Below are 25,332 nucleotides of genomic sequence, written 5' to 3' on the forward strand. Positions count from 1 at the left end.
GCTGAGGAGGCTTAGAGGTCCCAGGTAGCCAGCCCCTGCCACCTCTCTGCTCCACACTCTCTGACTTCAACTCTTTCTGGCATGAATGAATGGCTTGGAGATTGGGTTTGGATTTTAAAACAAGGTTTGGCAGGTTCCTCACACTCATTATACAGCAAAAAATAATTCAGTAGGCCTGTATAGAGGGAATATATTTATATAATCAGCTCCATAAGCTTGAATAGACTGGGCTCTAGAAAAGAATTCTCAGTGCTCCTGAATGCTTATGTATTTCAAAGGGAGTTGAGAAAACACGATTGGGAATTGTGTTAGAGGGGCTGGGGTGTGGCTGGGTCAGCAGGCTGCTTGCCAAGTGTGCATGAAGCCAGGGGCACGATCCCCGACACCATGTGACTGGGCGTGGTGGTGCATGTCTGTAATCCCGGCAGGACGACGGGAAGGTCAGAGTCACCGTTTATATAACAAGGTCAGCCTGGGCTTGGGGAGACCAGGTCTATGAAAGAGAGAGACAGAGAGACACAGATATCATCCATCTCCCTTCCACAGGGGCTGTATCTGCATCTCTGGATATTTCTGCCCAAAAGTTCCCTATATGCCAGAGGCAGTTCTGTGCCTTGTGAGGATCTCACCCCCCCACCCCCCGTAAGCCAGAAGACAAAACATTCTGATTACCCACCATAGGGAAGGTAAGTGTCCTAGACTGTCATCTGCTTCCTTTTGAATGGTCCCTGGAATGCGGAGCAGAGAGCCCAACAGTGGCTTCTAGGACTGTCACCGTGCAGTCTCCCTCACTTGCCCTGAAGCAAAGTTGCTTGCTTAGAAGTGACCTAGAAGTGAGCTTGTGGTGACATTAAAAATTATACGGATTACAGAAGGCGAATGGTGCACGTCTGCATGGGCAGAGTTATTTGTCTTGCTGTGTTTGCTTTGGGCAAGCGTGAGGAGAAGGAAGGAGCATCCACTTTGCAGTCAGGCGGCGGCAGCACGAAAAGCCAGAACCCACCAGCACTGACCTAGACTCTGACCTTGGTGGGGCAGAAGCCTCAGTCTTTCACTCCATTAAGTGGGATGTCCATGCTGACCTCAGGATTGCCCTTGGGCTCAGGGGAAATGACCTAACAAAGTGTGTAGCACACGTATGTGATTCCCGCACACCCATGCTTTGTTAGCAACATTAATCTCAACTGGCCCCAAGCACACTAGGGCTGGGGAGATGATTGTTCATTTGGTAGGGGACTTGTCACACATGCATGAAGCCAGGCATGGCGGTGTGTGTCTATAATCCCACTGCTGGGGAGGCAGACACACACATTCCTACAGCCCACTTGCCAGCCAGTCTGGCAAACCGGGGAATGCTGGGTGAAAGAAAGACACAGTTTCAGAGAACACGGCTCTGTGGTTAAGAGTGTACTCTTCCAGAGGACCTGAGCCTGGCTTCCATTCCCTGTGGTAGATGGCTCACAAATGCCTCCCTTCTGACCTCCAAGGGCACCTACATTCACAGGCACACATCTAAACAATTACAGAAAGTAAGGCTTTCCAAAAGAAAGATCAGGTAGAGTGAGCGAGAAAGACACCTGCGACCTTTGCCCTCCCCACGGGCATGGACGGGCACACACACACACACACACACACACACACACACACACACACACACACGAACACTACACACACCACACCATAGACACACACACACACACATGAACACTACACACACCACACCATACACACACACACACACACACACACACACACACACACACACACACACAAGAGCCTATAGGTGCTGAACAAAATGTTATATCCCACACAAGTAGGACTCATGGTGCCAGGACTTCCAGAGAGGTAGGCACATCCACCATCCTGCTCGCCAGTGTCTGCCAGTCAAACTCTCAGCTCCTCAGGGGCCCAGATGTTCTCAGTGCCCAGGAAGGACCCTGGTTTTCCAAGAACCTCTAGTCTTTCTAGCTCCTTTTCTGGGTGAGTTATACCTGGCTGCAGGGGACCCAGAGCACGTAACCTGATATCTGCCTTTTCTGACTGGTTTGTTTTCCAGTTAGGAACAGTAGGCTCCTTCAAACAACAGAACAGCCACACTTCCTCTGTTCTCTGGGCATACCTTGCCTCAAGTTTGGGTATAGAGCAAAGGGTTACAGAGAGAGGCCAGGAGTGGTTTCTGGGTAGAATAGTCTTGCAAGGTCAGTTTTTGCAGTTTGACTTTTCTGGATCCGCCACAGCTCAGGACCAGCTGTTGGCTGCCTCACCACTGATGCATGGAGCTTGTGTCCTCCCTGCCCTTTCAGCCCACATTCCTTACAGTCCAGGCAGTAGTTAGTGCCTGTCTGCCCTTTGTTGGCCACCAGGTGGCAGCAGAGTCTGCCAAGGACCGGAAGCTGTGGGCAGAGCCCGTGAGTCACCAATTCATCACCTAGAGTGGGTGGTTGGCCCACCTGCGGGTGTCTGGCCTTGGAGTTAAGTCAAATCCTTTGGCTTGTGACTGTGATGGCACTTGCCAGTGCTCAGAAGGGGTGACAGGATGGCTAGTGTCTAACGTTTGATTTAATTTAAAAGCCAGGACCTAATTATTCTAAAGCCACAGCACGACTTCTATATTGTGTCTCTGTTGGTGTGTGTGTGTGTGTGTGTGTGTGTGTGTGTGTGTGTGGAGGGGACAGAAGTTGACATGAGGTGCCTTCCTCTATTTTGGGGACAGCGTTGCTCCCTGAATCTCTGTTCACTGATTGGCTAGACTCACTGACCAGGGAGCGCATTATCTGCCTACCTCCACCTCACTTCCTGTACTGGGGTTGCAGGTGCACACCACTATTCCTGACTTCACATAGGTGCTGGGGATCCCGCCTGGTCCCTCACAGGAGTACAGCAAGCACCTGCCCACTGAGCCATCCTCCCCAGCCCCCATCCTGCTGACTTCCAGAGTGTGAAGGATGAGCTAACATCTTACAGAATGCTCTGCTTATACGCTGAGGATCGTTTTTTTTTTTCAAGGCTGAAGACGGAAGGTCATAAACAAGTTCTAAAAGCTCCCCAGCCTGATACACTGCAACCAGCAATGCACCTTCATTGCTTGGGCCTGTGAGGTTCTAGGGTAAACTCCCCTCACCAATGGCAGGATAATCCCTGCCCAGCAGGGCATCTGCGAGCTGCCCTCTGGGACCCAGGTATCAGAGCTTTGGAGGCACGGGGGCACCTGTGGCATGAATATGAGAACTAGTCAGAAGAAGGAGACATCCCCTCTTTCCTTCCTGAGGCCCGGATGTTCTCTAATAAGATGGGGCCGTGCAGCTGACTCATGTCTTGTATAAAACCCCATGCTTGTCTCTCACTTACCTTGACAGTTAAGAAACTTCACACTTAGGCAGCGTATCAGAACCGAGGACAAAAGATGAATATGCATTATTAAAGGGATTCACTAAGTTGGTTTACATGACAGGCTGGGCCAGGCAGTCATGGCCGTCCACACTCTGGTAAAGCTGAGAAGCCAGCAGACACCCACTCCAGGAAGCTGCAGGCCTCATCTGGAGCTGAGGGCCTGGAGGGTCTCCCATCCACAGTGGAGAGCTGAAGAGGCTGGGCTCTGTAGGTTGGAGTGGCAGCAGCAGCAGGATAGACGCATTTGCCAGCAAGTAGCAGCGGCAGGCAAGCAGCACTGCTTCTTCTTGGATCCCTTTTTTATTTATTTAGTAATAGAGCATTCTGTGTTCTTTGACAATTTTATGCAAGTAAGTAATGTATTTGGATTATCTGAACCCCAACTTTCCCCTTCTGCTTCCTGTAGACACCCCCAAACAACTTTCCTTTTAATCTCTTCCTCCCCTTTTTTTTTTTTTTGTAACCCATTCTGTGCAGCCAGCGGTGCCTGCTGGGATGCTGACCGGGCTTGTGCAGGTTACCACAGCTGTGGTGAGTTCACGAGTGCACTGAGTGTGTCATGTCCTGAAGACGGCATTTCACAGCTCTTCACCACCACATCCCCCTCCTCCCCCTCCTCCTCCCCCTCCTCCTCCCCCTCCTCCTCTCCCTCCTCCTCATTTTCCTCCTCCTCCTCCTCCTCCTCATCTTTCTCCTCCTCCTCTTCCTCCTCCTCTTCCTCCTCCTCCCCTCCTCCTCTTCTTCCTCCTCCTCCCCCTCCTCCTCTTCTTCCTTCTCCTCCCCTTCCTCCTCCCTTCCTCCCCCCTCATCTTCCTCCTCCTCTTCCTCCTCCTCTTCCTCCTCCTCCCCTCCTCCTCTTCTTCCTCTTCTTCCCCCTCCTCTCTTCTTCCTCCTCCTCCCCTCCTCCTCTTCTTTCTCTTCTTCCCCCTCCTCCTCCTCCTCTTCTTCCTCCTCCTCCCCCTCCTCCTTCTTCTTCTTCCTCCTCCTCCCCCTCCCCTTCCTCATCCTCCTCCCTCCCTTCTTTCAGCCTCTCTTCTGAGATGTTTCCTGAGCCTTGAGCATGTTGGCACAGGTGTCATCTTTAGGGCTGCGCACTCAATAGTCACTCACTGTTGGTACTGGGACCAGTTTGGAGTCTCTGCACAAACGGCCGCCCACTGCAGAAAGGAACTTCTCTGGCCAAGGTTGAGAGCAGCGCTAATCTAAAGGCATAGCATAGACGTTTAGAAGGCACTTTGACAACGTGCCGTGGAGCTCTTCATGTCTGGGCTATACATTGGCGATGGCACCTGCCCTCGGGATAGATCTTCCCTCTGCTCCTGAGTGTCAGTCTGCAGATGCCCCAGAGGTGCGTTTCCTGGGTGGTTCCACCCCTCCTCCCCCCAGTTGGACTGTCCCTTAGGATCAACCATCATGTGTAGCAAACAGAATAAAACCCAAATGCCATGTCCCTGTGTTCTCAGCCGTGTCCGGATGATGACGTGGAGCGGAGGTGTGGCTAAGAGTGGAGTCTGAGAGTGGGGCTCAGGTCAGCCTGGTGACTCCCACAGTGTGTTCAGTCCAAGTTCCATTATCACTCTGTAGATGTTTAATATGGGTACCACAGCTAGAGAGGCTTCTAGATAAGAACAAGTCTCATTAGAAGATATTGGGAAGTGGGGGTGGGGTGGCTCAGTGGTTAAGAGTGCATACTGCTCTTGCAGAGATCTGAGTTCGATTCTCAGCACCCACCTACAGCAGCTCACTACTACCTGTAACTCCAGCTCTAGGGGATCTGACTCCCCCTTCTGGCCTCTGTGAGCATTGCACTTACATGGCTCAACACACAAGCACACACATAGAGACCTGATGCAACTTTATTTTTTTTTTTAAATGCAATGGGCTTTAAGCAATGAGGACTGGTTACCTTTATAAAACTATAGAAGCTGGAGGTATGGTTCAGGTTAGGGTGGCTGGGTAGCATTTTTCTAGTTCCTGGCCTCCAAGCAGAGGAACTGGGATTCAGTACATACAACTCACAGTAAAATGCAAAGCACGGCAGCAGATGCTTGAGTCCCAGCTCTGGGGAGGCAGAGAGCGCTGAGGGTCCCTGCAGCCCGAGCCCAGCAGCATTGGCGAGCTGGTGAGCTGCAGGCCAGTTAGAGACCCTGTCTCAAGAGACCTGGACGGCATTCCTGACGGTGGCATCAGAGCTGTCCTCTGACTCCCACACACACATGAACACACACATGCATGTGCATATGTATGCATATAAACAAGCATGTACAGACACTAAAAAGTCATGCTGTCATTTATATCCTTCAGGTGTCAGAGGAGGTTTGCTGCTTTCCAGAGAGGCTTTTGAAAAAATGAAAAGGTTCCTTCATAATCTGGAGGACTTTGTCACTTCCAAACTTACCGAAAAGAGGGCCTGTGAGACGGCCCAGTGCGTTCGACACTTGCCACCAAGCCTGATAACCAGAATGAATTGGATCCCTGGGACCCACATGGTGGCAGGAGAGAACTGACTTAAGGATGCATGCACATTCCCCTTGCTCTACCAGACAGACACACAGACAGACTGGCAGGCAGGCAGACAAGAGTAACTTAAACATTAAGGCTAGGCTCTAGCCTGTGCTTTGCAGCTGTCCTCCTGCCACAGACAGTGACAGGCACCCCCTGGGATGCTGCGACCAGGTTTTCCTACCTTCGGCTCAGACTGAAGGATGTTGGTGGTCTGGATGCGGATCCTCTCGCTTTCCACTCCCTTCCCTGCCTCCTGCCTGGGAGTCAGAGAGCTGGGCTGTTAACCTTCCCACCCCCATTCCCAGAAGATGTCAGAGCAGACCCCACTTCTGCCCCGTGGGCTCTCTTCCCTTTAGAGACCCCATCAGGCTGGTGAGGTGCCTGAACTCTCCTTGGAGCCCCTGCCATTCTGTTGCCCGTCTGTCTGTCTGTCCATCCATGGTGCTAATAATCTTAATAAATTGCTAATCCCCGATAATCCATTTCAGAGTCCGCTTGAACCACTGCTCTCCCAGTATTCAACACCTAACAGTGAACAAGAACCCTCATTACCACACGGTGAAGGCCGAAGGGTGCCATGCCTGGTCCTCGGCTGGCGCTCAGTGACTCTGTAGACCTTCCATGAGCAACCGAAGCCACATTTCACAATTTTGATTTGCCCAGCAATGAGGGTCAGCAAGCCCTCAGGAGGCTAAGGGGCAGTGCGTGTGGAATGCTTACTCTGCCAGGCCTTGGTGAAGCACTTGTAGATACAGCTGTCCATTGTAACCTGGGAGGGCTGTGGCTGCCTCGGGCCAGGATGCTGGCACACCCTCTACAAAATGGAACCAGGTTTGCCTTTGATTTGCGTACGTCCTCATAAATATATTTTAATGTTTGTGGTGTATGCGTGTGTGTGTGTGTGTGTGTATGTGTATGTGTATGTGTGTGTTTGTGCGTTTGCAGGTGCACATGTATATATGGGTACATGTGTGTGTGTGTGTGTGTGTGTTCGTGTGTTTGCAGGTGCACGTGTGTATATGGGTACATGTGTGTGTGTGTGTGGAGACCAGAAGACAACCTCTGGTGTCATTTGGATGACCATATAGACTAGCCTGACTGGTTAGCAAGCCAAGAGTCTCCACCTTTCCAGAGACAAGATTACAAAGGAATGCTGCCCTATCTTGCGTAAAACGAAAATGAAAACAGACAAACAAACAAAAAAGACAAGGCTTCTGGAATCCTACTCAGGTGGATACGGTGCTTGTTTGGTAAGCACTTTTCTGATGGAGTCAGAATGGAAAGGAGTCTTTTCAAAATCTGACTCTGTCTCTCCCGATGGGTCCCCAGTTTCCTCCTGACAAAGTGTACTCTCTGGTAAGGGAGAGGAGACCATGCAGTCCCTAGTTCCATCTACCAGCTTTTCTCTCACTGTGTGCTTTGCTCCACTGTGTGTAGCACAGCCCACCACCCCCTCCACTGCTTCCCTTGGACGCTCTAGGTCTCCACCCTGCTCAGAATCCTCTCTGCTCTCTCTCAGAATGCTCTGCTCACTGCTGCAGCCCTGCTCGCTGCTGCAGCCCTGCTTGCTGCTGCAGCCCTGCCCCAGACTCTTTTCCACCTTGCGAGCTGTTGTCCTGATCACATCCCTAAGACCTCTCCAGTCCCCAACTCTCCCACCCTCACCCCACCACACTACCATCTCCATCAGCAGGCTCAACCCTGTCCTTTGCTTCCTCGGTGTAACCATCCTGGCTGGAGTAAAGATTTTCTGAAGGCTCTTGCGCCCCTCCCCTCTGCCCTCAGACGACAAAACTAACTCTAAGGAAATAGAATCGCCCTAGGAGTCTCTGGACACCGGTGTCCACCAGAATGGAAGCTTGTCTCCCAGGGAGAGATCTCTTTCCCACAGTGTAGACTTGTGAAGCGAGCCTGCGTCCCACACAACGCTGCCTCAGTCCAGACAGGACCACACCTTGACCAGGCCTGCATAGCTTTGCAGAACTCTTGCCTGCTATTGAGATCTAAACCTCCTGTCATCCTCAAAGAGGGATGCGGGAGCAGGGGGTTCCCTGTTTCTCTTCCTCTTGTGGCCATGGTGACTAAATCTCCTTTCTCTGCTCTTCACTAACACATGTCTCCTCAGATGGCCTGTTAAGAATGGTGGCTGACCCTAACAACTGAACACCAACCAGCTCTCACCGGAACGGGCATAAGAAATAGTTTATTCTGGAGCCAAATATGAGTAACTGGCTCAGGGACACAGATTTACGCCACCCCAGACTCTGTCTCCTAATGTGTACGTCATTTCAGGATGTTTTTATGCTAACATTACTAATCAGAACAGTACTAAACCAAGATAATTTTTCAAATACGTGGGCAGAACACCCCAGAGGTAGGTTACGGCCCAGGAGAGAACCCTTAGCTACAGGCCTCAATATTCTTAGCCCTTTGGTTGGTGGAGAATAGTCTTGCTAACATATCCCTAAAGGTTTTAACCCACTAGCCATGGAATGTTAGTCTGACAGAAATGAGCAAGGAATGACTATCTAGAGGGCTAAAGATCACCCAGGGTAATTGTAATTAGCCTCCGGACCTGCAACATTCCAACCTCCCCCCATCTTTGAGGCTCCAATCAGTCAGCCTTTGCAGACAAAGCTTTGTTCTAGGAATCCTTTCATAAAGCCATGACCTCACAGTTTACTAGAACACTGGTAGTATGCTGTGACTTGCTTTGTTTTGCATGGTGGAGATGGGACTCAGAGCCTAATGCATGATGGTCAAGCCTCTGCTACTGGGCTATGCTTTTTCTGCATCTCCACTACCTGGCACACGCGGGGAACTAACAAACGCATGGCTCTGCATGTCTGTGCATGGATGAGTCAGTTGGCTCTCCATCTTGCATGGCATCTCCTTCTTGAATTTACTGGGCTTTCCAGAACTTGCATTAGGAGATTCAGATGCCAGCCATAATCTCCAGATACACTAGCCACCGCACAAACAGCTCGGCAAGATTCTCTGCGCCGTGTGCAGATACCGCAGTTTCTCCATGCAAAGTCCCTGCCGCACTTTGGGGTGTGGACCTGGCTGTAATTGGTTTGTAGGCTTAAGCTGTCTGGGAGTCTGGGATGTGATACAAGAGACAGAGGTGGCGTCCCAGCTACTGAAGCCCCTGACGTAAAAAATGAGGTAGGATGCATCCATTGGGCGGGATGCACAACAGCCATCGACATCAACTAATGAGACCTTCTTCTTCCCTGTCCTCGGAGATGCCTGCACTCATCTACAGGTTGCCCTTCCAAGCCATGTGACCCTATCAAGGTCTCGTTTCACCACGGTGATTTGTTGCAGTAAAAATAAGGAAGGAGTGTGGAAGCAGCTAAGGTCACTTTGTGCAGAGACCACGGTACTACATCATGTTAAATAAAATGTCACTCGATCGTTTTCCTGTCATCTCTTCAGAAAGCACTGCAGATAATTCTAGAAAAGTGTATGTGTGGTTTGGATTTGACTCTGACAGTCAGCCCAGGGAGTGGCACTGTTAGGTGTGGCCCTGTTGGAGGAGGTGTGTCACTGTGGACGTGGGCTTTAAGATTCTCACCCTAGCTGCCTGGAAGTGAGCACTCTGCTAGCAGCCTTCAGATGAAGGTGTAGAACTCTCAGCTCCTCCTGCACCGTGCCTGCCTGGGTGCTGCCATGCTCCCACCTTGATGATAATGGACTGAACCTCTGAACCTGTAAGCCAGTCCCAATTAAATGTTGCCCTTATAAGAGTTGCCTTGGTCATGGCGTCTGTTCACAGCAGTAAAACCCTTTTTAAAGAATTTAGTAAGAACATGTAAATAGGGGCTGGAAAGATGGCTTAGTGGTTGAATGGAGAGTACCGCTCTTGCAGAAGACCTGAGTTCAATTCCAAGTACCAAGCCCAGCAGCTTACAGTCACCTGTAACTCCCCTTCCAGAGAGTTCCAATGCCTCTGGCCTCCATGGGCACCTGTGCTCACACGTGCGTCTGTATACACACACACACACACACACACACACACACACACACACACACACAGACTTTCACAGTTTCTTCTGTGTACTTCCTCAAAGAGAGAGTGTCAGACATGAAATTCTTTCAGAGGGACTTAGGTGAATTCTCCCAGGGGCACACAGATTGCTTACTACCTCAGTCTTGAGGTATTAACAGGGTAAAAGAGGCTTGGGAGATGAGTCAGTTGGTAGAATACTTGCCTTGTACACACGAGGCCCTGAGTGCATCCTATAAACGTATATACATATATACGTGTATATATATGTACATATACATACACACATGTGTACATATATATACATACATATACACGTGTATTATGTATGTACACATACACATGTGTATATACACACATATACATATACATATATACATACACATATACAAATACACACACATATACACATATACAAATATATACAAGTGAAGCAGCACATGCTTGCATTCCCAGCACTAAAGAGGCAAGGGTAGGAGGAGTGCTGCTTGGTGGCCAGAAAAGCTAAACTAATTCACAGGCCAGTGAAAGACCCTGTCTCAAAAACAAACATGTTACAAACTAAATTAGACAGTGGGTTGACACCTGCGGTTACACACACACACACACACACACACACACACACACACACACGCACGCGTGTTTACATGCACACACTGGCAGTCAGGGTTATCACACCTTCATCCAATTGTCACTCCTTCACAGCCCTCAGCACAGCAAACCGGATTACGTTTTAAGCTGCTTTCTTATTTTTGCTATTCTGCCACTGGACTGATTATGCAGAACTGCACGGCACCCATTCTCCAGGGACAGACAAAGCTCTGCTTTCAGACCATGCCCTGGTGCTCTCACAGGGGGACGCACGCACAGGCGTCTGCCCTGTCCGCTAAGACCCCAGACACTGATTTTACATGGGCTTCTCAGAAGAGCCACACCAGGCAGGAGGCTCAGAGGCACCAAGATCCGGGATCTGTTAATACTTTCTTTGTCTCGAGTGGCAAGGGAATAAATGCAAGGCAATCAAGAAAGAGCCCGTTTGCCAAAGAGGACAGAAGGCAAGTTGGCTGCGCAGAAATCACCTGGAATCACCTCGGGGAAGTGCTGAGTCACTCCCAGATCAGGGACAGCAAGGAGGCCTGGTGAGTGACAGTCCTGCCTGACTGTGCCTCTGGACAACAAAGCCTCAGATCAAAGTGAGAACAGATTTCTGCATCAGAGTAAGGCACATTGTGAGAGCTTCCTCTCTTCTCGGGGATGATGGCCGTCAGTACCACAGAGGATACCTCCTGTCTCATTACTGTCCTAGTTAGGGTTCCAGTGCTGTGAAGAGACACCATGACCAAGACAACTCTTAGAAAGGACATTTAATTGGGGTTGGCTAACAGGTTCAGAGGTTCAGTCCATTAACACCAAGGCAGAAACATGGCAGCATCTAGTCAGACATGGTGCTGGAGGAGAGTTCTACTTCTTAATCCAAAGGCAGCCAGGAGAGGAGTGTTTTCCAGGCAGCCAGGAGAGTGTCTCAAAGCCCATGCCCACAGTGACACACCTCCTCCCAGGTCACACCTCCTCCCAGGCCACACCTCCTAATATCACCACTCCCTGGGCCAAGAATTCAAACACAGGAGTCTGTGGAGCCGCGGTTAATCAAACCACTGCAGTTACTCAGTGCACCGCCAACCTTCTCAACGCTTTACTTCTTAATGACCCTTCCAGAATTTACAGGACACTGAAATCCACGTGTAACCATCCTGGGAGGCATGAAGAGATCGTAAAGAGACATTGTGCCTGTCACTTTGGTTACCAGTGGACCCCAAGAAGGTACAGTTCCCCAGGCGTCCCTGGCAGGGGGAAGGGAAAGATCTGGAAGCAGGTGACTGTCAGAGGGCCAGCATGTCTCCCGGAAGAGACTTCACACAGTGCTGACAATGAGGCCATGAGGGAGACAGGAGCTGAGGTGATGCTGGGTCGGTAGCAGGCAGGACCACACTTCGAGCAGGTGTGGCTCTGCACGCCTCTTGCCCTCTGTTTTAACCTGAACCACATGTCAGGACTCAGAAGCTGGATTTACAGGGGACAGGACCTTTTGTTTGTCCCGTTTCTCAGTGTGGCCACAGCAAATCAATTTGTTCTCTCTGCTTTTCAGCACCGTCTGTCTAGCTAGCCTCTTGAGGACGGTTTCTCAAGCTGAGCCGAGCCTCGGGGACCCAAGCTCTGACCCTTGCTGCTGCAGTGACGCTGGTGCGGAGGGACACGATCCTGGGTGACACGGAGAGAGAAGACTGCCCTGAATTCTCTCACAGGTTTTCTGACTGAGGGGAGAGGCTGCCGTCTCAGCTTGCACCATGTCTCCTCAGGTCTCCCCCCTCTGCCTCCTTTGAGCGGTTTATTTGATAAAAAGAGAAAACATGTTCTCCAATACGTTACATAGACCAAAAAGATTTACTATAAAACATTTTGTGTATGTATGTGCTTGTGAATGTAGCACATGGGGACGTCAGAGGACAACCATGGGAGTCGTTTCTGTCCTTTCTACCATGTGGGTCCCAAGAATCGCCCTCGGCACTCGGGCTTGCACGGCAAGCCCCTTTACCTGTTGAGTCAGCTCACAAGCTTTCTTTTTCTAGTTACGTCCTTCAGGTGACACCAAGAAAGTGTCTCAATATCCCGAGACAGATGACTCTGATTCTGCGTTGATCTGGCTCTTGTTTTCTGAGACTTTCCCCAAACTACTCCCCAGACAGCGTGGGTAAGTCCTGGAAGGGTGAATAGGAAGACAGGAATGGGTTCAATGACATTGAACTGCTGTGCTCTGGAACACATGTGCCTCCACATGCAGGTACACCTCAGCTGCCTTTTGAGTGACCGCCTGAATTAATGGCTGCTGACAGCTGAGAGTGGATTTTTATCCTCTGTGTGCACAGCCTCCATAGTCTTCATTTGGAACAAATGTAAAACCCCAAATGTAAATCCCAATCATAAAAAGTACACCGTGAACCTAACGTTCCACACAGCTTCAGATACTGCATGTAGCTCCCATCTCCTTTGCTTTCCTAGAAGTAAAAATAGCCTCAGGGCCAGGATGGCTCGTTTGGTAACATGCTTACCAACATGCATGGCCTGTGTTTGATCCCCCAGCAGAGCACACGCATGCCTGGTACACATGGCTGTAACATAGCACTTGGAGGTGAGGCAGGTATTAGAAGTTCAAGGTCTCGGGTGCACAGCAAGTTCTAGGCCAGCCTGGATACACAAGACTGTCTCAAACAGATAAAACAACGCTGTCCTGAATTTCATTTTTATTTTTTTAAAAGAACAGCTTTAGAAATCACACGTCTAGGGCTGATGTGGTGGCTCTGTGGGTAGTGGCCTGTGCTGCCAGGCCTGGCAACCTTCCTTCGATCCCCAAGTCCCACAGGCTGGAGAGAGAACCGGCTCCTGCAAGGTGTTCTCTGACCTGCACATGAACTCTGTGCATGTGTGCACATGCTACACACACACACACACACACACACACACACACACACACACACATATACACACACATACACACACATATACACACATACACACACATACACACACATATACATGCACATACACGCACATACACACATACACACACATACACACATACACAAACATACACACACACATACACACACATACACACACATACACACACACATACACACAGAGTAAATTTAAAGAAATGAATAAATAAATGTAATTAAAAATGTTAAATCATATTGTTAAATGATAGTGTTTAGTGTGTTGTGTTTATTTATAGAAATAATATCAAAAAGGAATCTACCCTAAATTTGTTTTTAGCTAGCATGCTTCCTTGAAACACAGGGTTTTTGTTTGTTTGATTGGTTTTGGTTCTTTGTTTGTTGGTTTGTTTGTTTTGCCCTAACTGTCTTAGAATTCAATTTGCAGAGCAAGCTGACCTCAAACTTACAGAGATCCGCCTGCCTCTGCCTCCCCAGTGCTAGAATTAAAGGTGTGGGCCACCATGCCCAGCCTGAAAGCAAACATGAAAGGCAGCCTTAGAAGCCGTGTAACTATGCATCCTTAGACAGTATTATTCAGCTTCTGCTTAGCATCTGAGGTTTGTGAAATGGCATCTTATGACATCCTGCGTTCTGTTACTTGCCTTTCCCCATCCCATATTACATTTTTACGTTTTACTCAGCTATAGGCTCTTCATCATCTGAATGGCACAGTTTACACTTGAAGGCCCCTGTAGATTAAATTTGGTTGCTTTCCAGTTTGGAGAAATTATGCACAATAATGCTATGTAACTTAAAAATACTTATTTTTTTGTGTGTGTATATGTGTGTGTATGTGTGTGTGCGTGTGTGTGTGTATGTGTGTGTATGTGTGTGTATGTATGTGTGTGTATGTGTGTATATGTGTGTGTGCGTGTATGTGTGTATGTGTATGTATGTGTGTGCATGTGTGTGCGTGTATGTGTGTGTATGTGTGTGTGCGTGTATGTGTGTGCATGTATGTGTGTATGTGTGTGTATGTGTGTATGTGTGTATGTGAGTGTGTGTGTATGTGTGTGTGTATGTGTGTGTGTATGTGTGTGTGTGTTTGTGTGTGTATGTGTATGTGTATGTGTGTATGTGTGTGTATGTGTGTGTGCTGTGTTGTGCCACAGCACATGTGTGTAAGTCACAGGGCAGCCTCTGGGAGTGAATTCTCTCCTTCCACTGGGGGGTTCCAGGGATGGAGCCTGGGTCCTCAGGCTCGGCAGCAAGTGCCTTTCCCAGCTAAGCCATCTGAGCAACACTAGGAACAATGTGGAGTGACAAGGGAGAGTGAAGGAAGAGAAGACAAGAACCCACCAGACACAGGAGGTCTCAACAGAAATGACCTATACCTAACAACCACAGTAGGTCCAAACAGAAACAAACTACCATACACAGTAGGTCTAAACAGAGAGGAGCGGGGAGAAAGGAAAGAGAGGGCAGAACGGAATCAACTCGAGGCCTGCTGCAGAGAAAAGACTGGGGGCAGCTGTCACACAGGTGGAGCTTCTCTCTGTGGGGAAGCGAGGAGCAGGCTTAGGCAGTCAGAGCAGTTTCTTTTTTGTGGACTGTATGGAGTGTTTCTACCTCCTTAACCGTTATCTTGTTTTATGCTGACTGCACACTCGTGTGAACAGTTATTCTAATGGGTGGATGGTTTGCTTTTCAGCTCTTTGAACGTTAGATACCTCCCAGTCCTCCTTAGAGGCTGGGAGAAGCGGGTACACTCTGACTGTAAATATAGTGCTTTTTACTTTTTCCTTACATACAATACATGTTTTGATCATATTTACCCCAAGTCTTCTCAGATCACCCACAGTTCCTTCTCTCCCTCTCCCTCTCCCTGCCTCCCCCACTCCAAGATATTCCTCTACAGCTGAGTTTGCCCGAGGCAGCTGCCCTGTGAAATGCTGTCTGAAAGATGTCTGTCCTTGTCTTTTTACAAACATCTCTGGGTGAGCACTGTGGTGTGTTCCTATAATCCCAGCGACATGGGAGGATGAGTGGAAGAACTGAATTCCAGACCAGTCTGAACAAATTAGTAAGACTTTAAGATAAAAAACAAACAAAACAAACAAACAACAAACAGCTAAGGCACGGTACGTACACATCTGAAATCCCAGCATGTGGGAAACTGAGGCCAGAAGGTTGCCATGAGTTCAAGGCTAGCCTGGACTAAGGCACGAAGCCCCCCCCCCAAAAGAAAGGGAGTCTCAGTTGTTTGCTTTGCAAGCACTGGGGCCTGAGTTTGACCTCCAGAGCCCAGCATAAAACGGGACATGGGTTGGAGAGGTGGTTCAGCAGTTAACAGCCTTGGCTGCTCTGCCAGAGGAGGTGGGTTTGATTTCTAGCACCTACCTGGCGACTCACAGACATCAGGAGATTCTAGGTCCAGGGGACTGATGCCCTTTTCTGACGTCCTGGGGCATGAGGGCTTTGATGAACCAATGTTGTATGTATTAGTAACTCTCTTCTTTTTACTATGCAAGACTTTCAGAAGGGTGATGAACTAGTTTTGTTTCTTCTGGAATTTTCTTCCATACGACTGATAACCATTCTATAAATTATAGTAAAAGCACTTTCCTCCTTCCCTTTTTTTCCCCTCCTCTCTCTTTCAGCCAGTGCTCCAGGCTGGCTCCAAACTTGCTGTGTAGTGGAGGATAACCTTGAGCTCCCCATCTTCGGACCTTGACCTTTCAAGGGCTGGAATTACATGCTTGCACCATTGTACTGTGCAAAGTCAATGTCCCGATTTCACCAGCAGGTAGCTATAGCTTCCTCTTCATGCTACTCCTTAAATCACTTCCTGCCTGAAAGATCAGGTACAGGAAGGGGCATCAAAAGCTAGTGCAAGGGCTGGCAATATGGCTTAGCAGGTGAAGGTGCTTGCTGCCAAGCCTGAGGACCTGACTCTGATGCCTGGGTGCCTGGGCCCCTCTGACCTCCACATGTGCACTGTGGCTTATGTGCACTCATGCACATACTCATGTCTACACACATGCTTACACACACACACACACAGGGATAAATAAATGTATAATATATATATGTATAACCTTATGTGCTGGTGGGTGGTAACTGCTCACCAGTGGTGCTGCAGACATTAACAATTGCAAGAAGTGTTCTAACTTCAGAGAAATTAAAATATGCAAAATATGTGTCTCTGAATCAACAAAACGTGGTGCCTCAGGTTTCCGTCTCTGTGTGGGTCTGTTTTTAGGTTTTCTGTTCTATCTATTCCTGGGCTTCCACCACACTGTGTTAATTAGGATAACTTTAAAATACATCTTGATATTTGGTAGGGCGCATTTCCATGCCCGGCTCGTCACGAGCACCTTAACTTGACTTTTGGTTCCTCTGCAGAGATGTTGGCGCCAGCTTCTGGAGAGCCCGTACTTTCACACCCTCCCTACACATGCCTGCCAGGCACACCTTAATTTGGGCAACCTGATAGGATGATCAAGCCACCTCGACTTGGCCCCTTGCTTCTCTGTCACCCACCTTCTTCTGGGGTGCACATTGTGTATGTATATGCTGTGTGTGTGTGTGTGTGTGTGTGTGTGTGTGTGTGTGTGTGTATGAGTGTGAACATGCAGAGGGCAGAGGCCAGAGGATGACGTCAGGTATTTTGTTCTATCCCTTAGTGTACAAGATGCCAGGCTGCACCAAAAAGCCCCAGTGTTCCTCGTTCCTTCTCCCTATAGGACTGGGGTTACAGAAGCATGCAGACAAGCCTAACCCCCCCTTTTTAAATTTACTTATTTTTGTTTTATGCAATATGGGTGTTGCCTATATATCTGTACACCATGTGAGTACTGTTGCACAAGGCCAGAAGGCAGTGTTGGATCCCCTGGAACTGGAGTTATAGACAATTATGAGCCACCATGTGGGTCCTGGAAATCAGACCTGGGTCCTCAGGAAGAGTAACCAATGTTCTTAACTGCTGAGCCATCTCTCCAGCCCCCACTTCTGGCTTTTTGTGAGGGCTCTGGGATCTGAACTCAGGTCCTCATGCTCACACAGTGAGCCCTGTTAACCCACTGAGCCATCTCTCTAGGCCATTCTTTGGAAACAAAATTCTCAGCATGTGCCACTTCTGTTTTGGGGTCCCACACTTCAGGTCTTTTGCACTGTCATAGTCATCTCCTATCCAGATACTCAACACCCAGAGACAGCCCATATTTCCAGGGCCCGCTGATATCCCAAACCTGCTTGCTCTGCCATGCCAGTTCCCTCTGGGGGACACCATGGTGAAGGCAATTGCCCAGGCCCAGGTCTCGCCTGCTAACTGACTCCAGTGCGCCCTCGTGTGGCCAACTGCAGCTGTGACTCTCATTCACTAGATCCCTGAGGAACGCACTACTGGCAGTACTATAATAGAATAGTAATAAAACCTATTAAAATAGCTGGACAGCTTCTTTTCAAAAGACTGGTTTTTATCTCATTGAGTATATAAATAAATTTAGAGGAAACTGGAGTTTCTAACATGGAGTTTTCTTGAGAGAGGATCCTGAAGGTTGAACAGTCTGTCTGTCCGTCTGTTTATTTTGGGGGCAGGGTCTCATGTAGCCCAGGATGGCCTCAAACTCCCTAAGCAATGGAAGCTGACCTTGAACTTCTGATCCCCCTGCCTCCATCTCCTCCTCCTCTCCACCAGCCCTGGTTTATTCTGTGCTGGGACCTCAGGGCTTTGCGTGTGCTAGGCAAGCTCACTACTGATGATTCCAGCCTCAGCAGATCTTTATGTTAATGAAAACCAGGCCGGCTAAAGCCTCCGAGTGGCTGTGAGAATGTTTCCATTCTTCTGATTTTTTTCAGAACACGCGACTGTGTCATTTGAGAGTCCTGAGAGGTGCATCCTCCCTGCCGCGTGTGGCTTTGCCTCTCTAACCATTGGTCCTTTCACTCTGGCTGAGTCTCTTCTCTATGATAGATGCGGTGGTGATGAGCACCGTTGACCGGCTCTTTAATTAATTAATTAATTAATTAAGTCACGGCAACACCAGGGGTGGAGTCCAGAGCCCTGAGCTAGGCCAGTGCTGCGTCCCTGAGGTGTTCCCTCAGCCCTTGTTCTTGATTTTGTCATGAAATTCTCTTTTCTAAGAAAGCAGGAAAATTCTCTCTCCTCTCTCTCTCTCTCTCTCTCTCTCTCTCTCTCTCTCTCTCTCTCTTTCCCCCCTTCCTCTCTCCTTCCCTCCCTCCCTCTGTCCTTCATCACGAATGGTGTTCCCTAGTCTGTTTTCTGCTGCTATAACAAAATACCTGGAGTTCAGTAATTTGTAAAGAAAACAGGTTTTGTTAACAGTTTTGGAGTCTGACCGTCCACAGCTGGATAGCTTTATAGACTGAGGTTCTGATAGGTTTTAGTAGATGGTATCACGGTTGTGGGGACATGTGCAGAGGGAGAGATGTCATGGGAGACAGAAAACTGGACACCAAGAAGGAAGAAGCTGTTCTTTCGTGTGTGTGTGTGTGTGTGTGTGTGTGTGTGTGTGTGTGTGTGTGTGTGTGTGTGCATGTTTGTTTGTGTGCAGATCTATGTGTATGTGTGGTTTGAAAACATGTGCATACATGTGGAGGGTAAGGAGATCTCAGGTATCTGTCACTCTGTTTGTAGAGACAAGGTCTCTTACTGACCTGGACCTTTCCCTAGGCAGTGAGCCTCAGGGATCTAACTGTTTGTCTCCTCCATGCTGAGCTTTCAAGTGTACACACCATGCTTGACTTTAAAAAAAATGTGTATGTATGTGATAGGGGAGTGGCTTCTGGTTAACCAAACTCAGGCCCTCATGTTTGTCATTTATTTATTTATTTATTTTAGTATTTCCTTTTTTTTCATCTTTATTAACTTGGGTATTTATTATTTACATTTCGGTTGTTATTCCCTTTCCTGGTTTCTGGGCCAACAGCCCCCTAACCCCTCCCCTCCCCCTCTATATGGGTGTTCTCTCCCACCCTCCCCCCATTGCTGCCCTCCCCCCAACAATCACATTCACTGGGGGTTCAGTCTTGGCAGGACCCAGGGCTTCCCCTTCCACTGGTGCTCTTACTAGGATATTCATTGCTACCTATGAGGTCAGAGTCCAGGGTCAGTCCATGTATAGTCTTTAGGTAGTGGCTTAGTCCCTGGAAGCTCTGGTTGCTTGGCATTGTTGTTCATATGGGGTCTCGAGCCCCTTCAAGCTCTTTCAGTCCTTTCTCTGATTCCTTCAACAGGGGTCCCATTCTCAGTTCAGTGGTTTGCTGCTGGCATTCGCCTATGTATTTGCTGTATTCTGGCTATGTCTCTCAGGAGAGATTTACATCTGGTTCCTGTCGGCCTGCACTTCTTTGCTTCATCCATCTTATATAGTTTGGTGGCTGTAGATGTATGGGCCACATGTGGGACAGCTCTGAATGGGTGTTCCTTCTGCCTCTGTTCTAAACTTTGCCTCCCTATATCCTCCCAAGGGTATTCTGGTTCCCCTTTTAAAGAAGGAGTGAGGCATTCACATTTGCATTTTAGTCATCCTTCTTGAGTTTCATGTGTTCTGTGCATCTAGGGTAATTCAAACATTTGAGGCCCTCATGTTTGTAAGGCGAGGACTTTACCACTGTGCTGGGTAGTTTTGTGTCAATTTGACATAAGCTAGAGTCATCTGAGAGAATGAACCTCAACTGAGATATTGCCTCGGTATGATCAGGCTGTAGGCAAGCCTGCGTTTTCTTAATTAGTGATTGATGGGGGAAGGCCCAGCCCATTGTGGGTGGGGCCACTCCTAGGCTGGTGGTCCTAGGGTCTATAAAGAAAGCAGGTTGAGCAAGCCATGGGGAGCAAGCCAGTAAGCAGTATCCTTTCATGGCTTCTGCATCAGCTCCTGCCTGGTTTGAGTTCCTGTCTTGGCATCCCTCAGAGGACCGTGATTCAGGATATATATGCCATATATATATGCCAAATAAACCCTTTCCTCCTCAAGTTGCTTTTGGTCATGGCCTTTTTTTTGCAGCAATAGTAACCCTAACTAAGACACCAACAGAGCTGCCTCCTGGCCCTGGTGAATTTTTGTTGGTTAGTTTTTATTTTCTGTCAACCAAGTCTTGCAGGCTACTTATGTCCCTTGGGTCCTATCGCCGCCCGACCCCAACCCCTCGTAAGGGCAATGCTCAGTGATGACCTAATCACCTTCCCCATCAGGCCTCACTCCTGAAGGGTCCCATCGCCTCTTAATAATGGCACATAGCAGACAGGTTTCCAATGCATAACCTTGAAGAGACACATTTACACGACACCCAAACCATAGCAAATGGAGGATAAAATTCATCATTTTCCTTTTTCTTGCTATAAAGATGTTCAAAAAAAAAGTTCCACGTGGTGACTGTGTTTAGTGGTATTTATGGAATCTACATTAAGATGCGTTTGAATTCCTAGAATAAGTCAAAGGTAGTCACATGGAAGGCCTTGGTAGTTTTAGGAGTGGAGTGCAATGTTCTTTTATCATATATTGTCTTTTATTGTCCCCCAGAGTCTCTTAAAGTAAGTTGAGAATGGTTTGGTTTTTTAAAAACAAGAATCTTTTTAGGAGTCTGGTGAGATGGCTCTGTGGTTACAAGCACCAGCTGCTCAGGACTGTCTGTAAGTCCCATTCCTGTGGAGCCAGAGTTCTCTTCTGGATTCTCCAAGCACATATGGTTATAGCCTCATTCATTCTGTCGAATGGTGTTGGGTCCTCTGGAGCTGCAGTTGCAGGTGGCTGTGAGCCGCCTGACATATTTGCTGGGAACTGAACTCAGGACCTCTGGTAGAACAGTAGGTGCTCTTAACCACTGAGCCATCTCTCCAGACCTCGCATGTAATTGTTTATGGTTTCTTAAAAATTCTGTTTCATCTGTACTGTTGTCTCCTCTTAAGTTTTCAATGGTTTATTTGAATCTTTGTCTTTCTAGTCATGATCAGCCTTATCAAAGATTCTTTTATTTGATTAGTCTAATTGAAAAAACGATTCTCAGGGTTGCTGCTTCCTTTACTGAGGTGTTTCTTGCTTCATGAATTCTGTTTATCCTTCTATGTACAGCGGATTTTAAATTTTTCTTTATTATTTTACATTTTTGTGGTTTGGTTCTGGTTCCTGTCAAGAGTATTGATTTGCTTCTAATTAGTACTTTTGCTGCATCCTGAACTCTTTGGTAGAGGTATTTAATAATAATCCAATTAAAATTTTTTGAAAAGTTTCTATTACAGTTTTCTCTTTGATAAATGACCTAATTAGAAGTGAATATTTTAAATTTCAAATGTTTGGACATTTAAAATACCACATTGTTCTTGAATTCTAATGGTTTCTTTTTTTCATTGAATTTAGAGAATGTATTCTACATACTTATTTTTCTCTACTTGTTAAAATTTGCTTTATGGCCTATTCTTGGGAATAGAACTGTGACATTGAGTTCTATTGTTAAGCACGCATATAATGTTGGATTTAGTATGGTGATGGCCTCGCTCTCCCGCCCTCGACCTTCCTGCCTCCTGGCAGGTTGCTAACCTCGCTGGTTGCAACCATCAACTTAACACAAGACAGAATCATCTTGGAAGAGGGGATCTCAATGAGCGATTGCCTTCCTCAGCTTGCCACAAGCAACTCTGTGCCTATGAAAGGGAGTGCCACCCCTGGCCTGCATAAGAAAGGAGCTGAGCAAGCCATGGGGAGCAAGCCAGTAAGCAGCACTCATCCATGGCTCCTGCTTCAGTTCCTGCCTCCGGGTTCCTTCCTTGAGGTCCTGCCCTGACTCCCTTCACAATGTGAGATGTAAGAAGGAATAAACCCTCTTTCTTCTTCTTCTAGCTGCTTTTGGCCTTGGTATTTATCACAGAAATAGAAAGCAAGCTAAGATGCACCTTTTCATATATATCATTATATCATGCAGATGTGTCTGTGTGAGTCCGTGTGTGTGTGAGTGCAGGCATCTGGGGAGCCCGGGGAGGGGACGTCGTTGGAAACCCCTGGAGTGGATGTGAGTTGCCCAAAGTGTGTCCTCTGCAAGATCAGCGAGTGTTCCTAACCACTGAAAAGTCTTTCCAATCCCTCTTCATGTATTTTGGGGCAACATTATTTAATGAGTTCAATTATAAATATTTAAATATTTTAACATTACATAATGCCTTCTGTCATAAAGTATACTTTAATGACAATCTAGCCACCCCTATCTTAATGTTTCTTTCTTCCTGACACATTTTCTTCTACCGTTACCTTTGGTCTTTAGGTATGCAGCTGTATACATAATTAATTCTATGCATAACTATACTAATAAAATCCAATCAGACAGTCTCCATCCTTTTTGAAATAATAAAAATAGTCTGTTTTTATTTTGTAAGAAAGTTTACTTAGTTTGAGAATTACCTTAAATATCTTTCTTTTTAGAAAGCTTAATCTTCATATTGTGTACTTTCCTTTGTTGCAAATATTTGATGTGTTTATTATTTGCTATTATTATTTTATGATATTATATCACTTTAATTAATTAAATTAATTGATTTAATTTCCCTCGCCACTCTCCATCTTTTAAAACAGATTCTTGTTTATTCTTTCAGAATAAAGACTTCATTTTGTGTTTATTTATTTCATGCATGCAGATGATGTGTTTTGATCGAATTGGTCTCTGTTCCTTCCCCTTCGACTGCTCCAGGCCTGCCCTGTCATGTCTTACTCACAACTTCACGATGTCTTTTGTTTAACCCACTGAGTCTAATTAGTGTTGTGAGCATGCGCCTGGGTACAGGGTCACCCACTGGAGCGGGGCCCCGTGCCTAAAGAAAACTGACCCCCTCTGCACCAGCCATTGCCTGCCAACAGCAGCCGGGAAGTGGTCTCACAGCTACCCTCACAGCTCCTTGTCTCTTGATTGAAGAGCACAGTCTATCTGTGCTCATTGTGCTTATTGGCCATCCAGCCTTGGCTAATGTCAGAGGTCAACCTCAGGTGTCAGCCCCTATTTTCCATCTCATTTTGAGACCACCTTTTGTTCACTGCTGTGTACCCCAGGTTAGCTGGCTCTTGGACTTCCGGGAAGTCTCCTGTTTTGCTTCCCATCCCCCTTTGGCAGCCCCAGGATTACAGACACCACATATCCTGCTTTTTATGTGAGTTCTGGGGATTCAAATTCAGGTCCTCCCACTGAAGGGTTGCTTTGGGCAACCCCCTTTGCTATAAAACCTAGAGTGGACACCTCCTGAGCGCCCCAGCTGCAGTGGGGAGGGGGCCCAGGGAGGCTGGTTTAGTGTCCTGGCAGCCTGTCTGTGCTGGAGAACAGGCTCTCAGATGCCAGGCCCCTGCTCCTTCTATGAACAGAGAAGCTGTGCTCCTTTCTCTGCCTCAGGAGACACTGGTGTCTAGGCACGGGTTACTGCGTATGTGTTCGAAAGTCCCTGTCAGACTTGGAGACTCAGGGGTGTTAGAGATCTTAGTGGATACTGGTGAGTTTGCCTCAGTGCACATTGGCTTCTAGGAGTCCTGGGGATTGAACTTGGGTCTTCAGGCTTGGCAGCAAACCCCTTTACTCACTGAGCCCCCTCATTGCTTGGAATTTCTTTGTTTCCTATTTCTTCTCCTTTTTCAGCCTCTCCTCTGGGCTCCTTTGCCTTTTCACCAAGCCTGTTTTTAGGGGAGGACTGTTGGGAGCCTCTTAACTTTCGTTTCCTGAAAATGCTCATGTCCCCTCATTTCTTTTCGACAAGGTCACATGCGTCCCAGGTTGGTTTTGGACTTGCGTGATCTGGAACTTCTGATACTCCCCCTAAGCTCTGGGCTTGAAGGATTGCACCCCCATGTCTGGTTTAAGCGATACTGGGGATCAAACCCCAGGCTTCATTCATGTCCTCCAAATCCTCGCTTGATCTGGGCCAGGTGCATGCACTTTTAATCCCAACACTTGGGAAGCAGAGGCCGGTGGTTCTCTGTTCGTTCATGGCTAGTCTGGCCTATGTAGTTACAGGTTGGCCAAGACTACATGATAAGAGCCTGTCTCACAACTTAATAAATAAAGAGTGTCTATATAAATAAAGATGATCATCCTCTGTCTGTTAAGAGCTGTAGCCACTATTTTCTGATTCCCGCCAACACGTTAGGAATTCTCTTACCAACTACAACGGAAATGACTTGTCTTTTTGTCTTGAGCACGGCTTTCTTTTGCTTCTCTGCCTGCTGGTGAACCCTGTGCTTTCTGCTTCAGTTAGATCCCAGTCTTACTGGCTTTAGAAGACCTTGGTTTCCACCTCCTCACCATTTGCTTTCTCACAGTTCTTTCCTTGTGCAACTCCAATGAATGGTGTTATGCGAGTCTCTTTTTCTTTCTTACGCTTTTGTTTGTTCTCTTTATGTGTATGAGTATTTGGCTGTATGCACGTATGTGCACTGCATGCACACCTGTTGGTCCCCTAGAGTGGGGGTTACAGAGGTTTGTGAGCCACTGTGTGGGTGCTGGGAATCAAACTGGGTTCATACAAGAGTAACTGCTATTAACCACTGAGCCATCTCTCCAGCCATTCCCCCTTTTAAAGATGTTTTATTTGGAACATGTGAATATGTGTGTGTGTGTGTGTGTGTGTGTGTCTGTGTGTGTCTGTGTCTGTGTTTCTCTGTGTGTGTGTCTCTCTATATATCTCTCTGTGTGTATCTGTGTCTCTCTGTATCTCTTTCTCTCTGTGTCTCTGTGTATGTGTGTGTGTGTATGTGTGTGTCTGTGTCTCTGTGTGTATCTGTCTCTCTGTCTCTGTGTATGTGTGTCATGTGTCTGGGTTTCTCTGTATCTCTCTCTGTCTCTGTCTCTGTCTCTGTCTCTGTCTCTCTCTCTCTCTCTCTGTGTGTGTGTGTGTGTGTGTGTGTGTGTGTGTGTGTGTGTCTGCCCCATATGTGGAGGTGC

The 25,332-nt window shown here is 47.7% G+C and overlaps 1 protein-coding gene across 6 annotated transcripts in view; it reads left to right on the forward strand.

Moving 5' to 3' along the window:
* C13h2orf76 (similar to chromosome 2 open reading frame 76) overlaps positions 1–13,667 on the forward strand; it is an 87,908-nt gene extending 74,241 nt beyond the window's left edge. For 4 of the 6 annotated variants that reach the window (XR_010056902.1, XR_010056904.1, XR_005492206.2 and 1 more), the window contains one exon: positions 547–4,042. Coding sequence is in view for 1 of the 6 variants with exons in the window: in XM_008769433.3 (XP_008767655.2) it covers positions 12,054–12,067 (14 nt within the window). In the remaining 5 variants the exon portion in view is untranslated. Of the gene's footprint in view, positions 1–546; positions 4,043–12,053 lie in introns of those variants that run through there. The other 2 variants (XR_010056903.1, XM_008769433.3) reach the window with 2 other exon arrangements.
* The last annotated feature ends 11,665 nt before the right edge of the window (positions 13,668–25,332 follow it).

Source organism: Rattus norvegicus, chromosome 13, assembly GCF_036323735.1.
Source record: "Rattus norvegicus strain BN/NHsdMcwi chromosome 13, GRCr8, whole genome shotgun sequence".
NCBI classification, from domain to species: domain Eukaryota; kingdom Metazoa; phylum Chordata; class Mammalia; order Rodentia; family Muridae; genus Rattus; species Rattus norvegicus.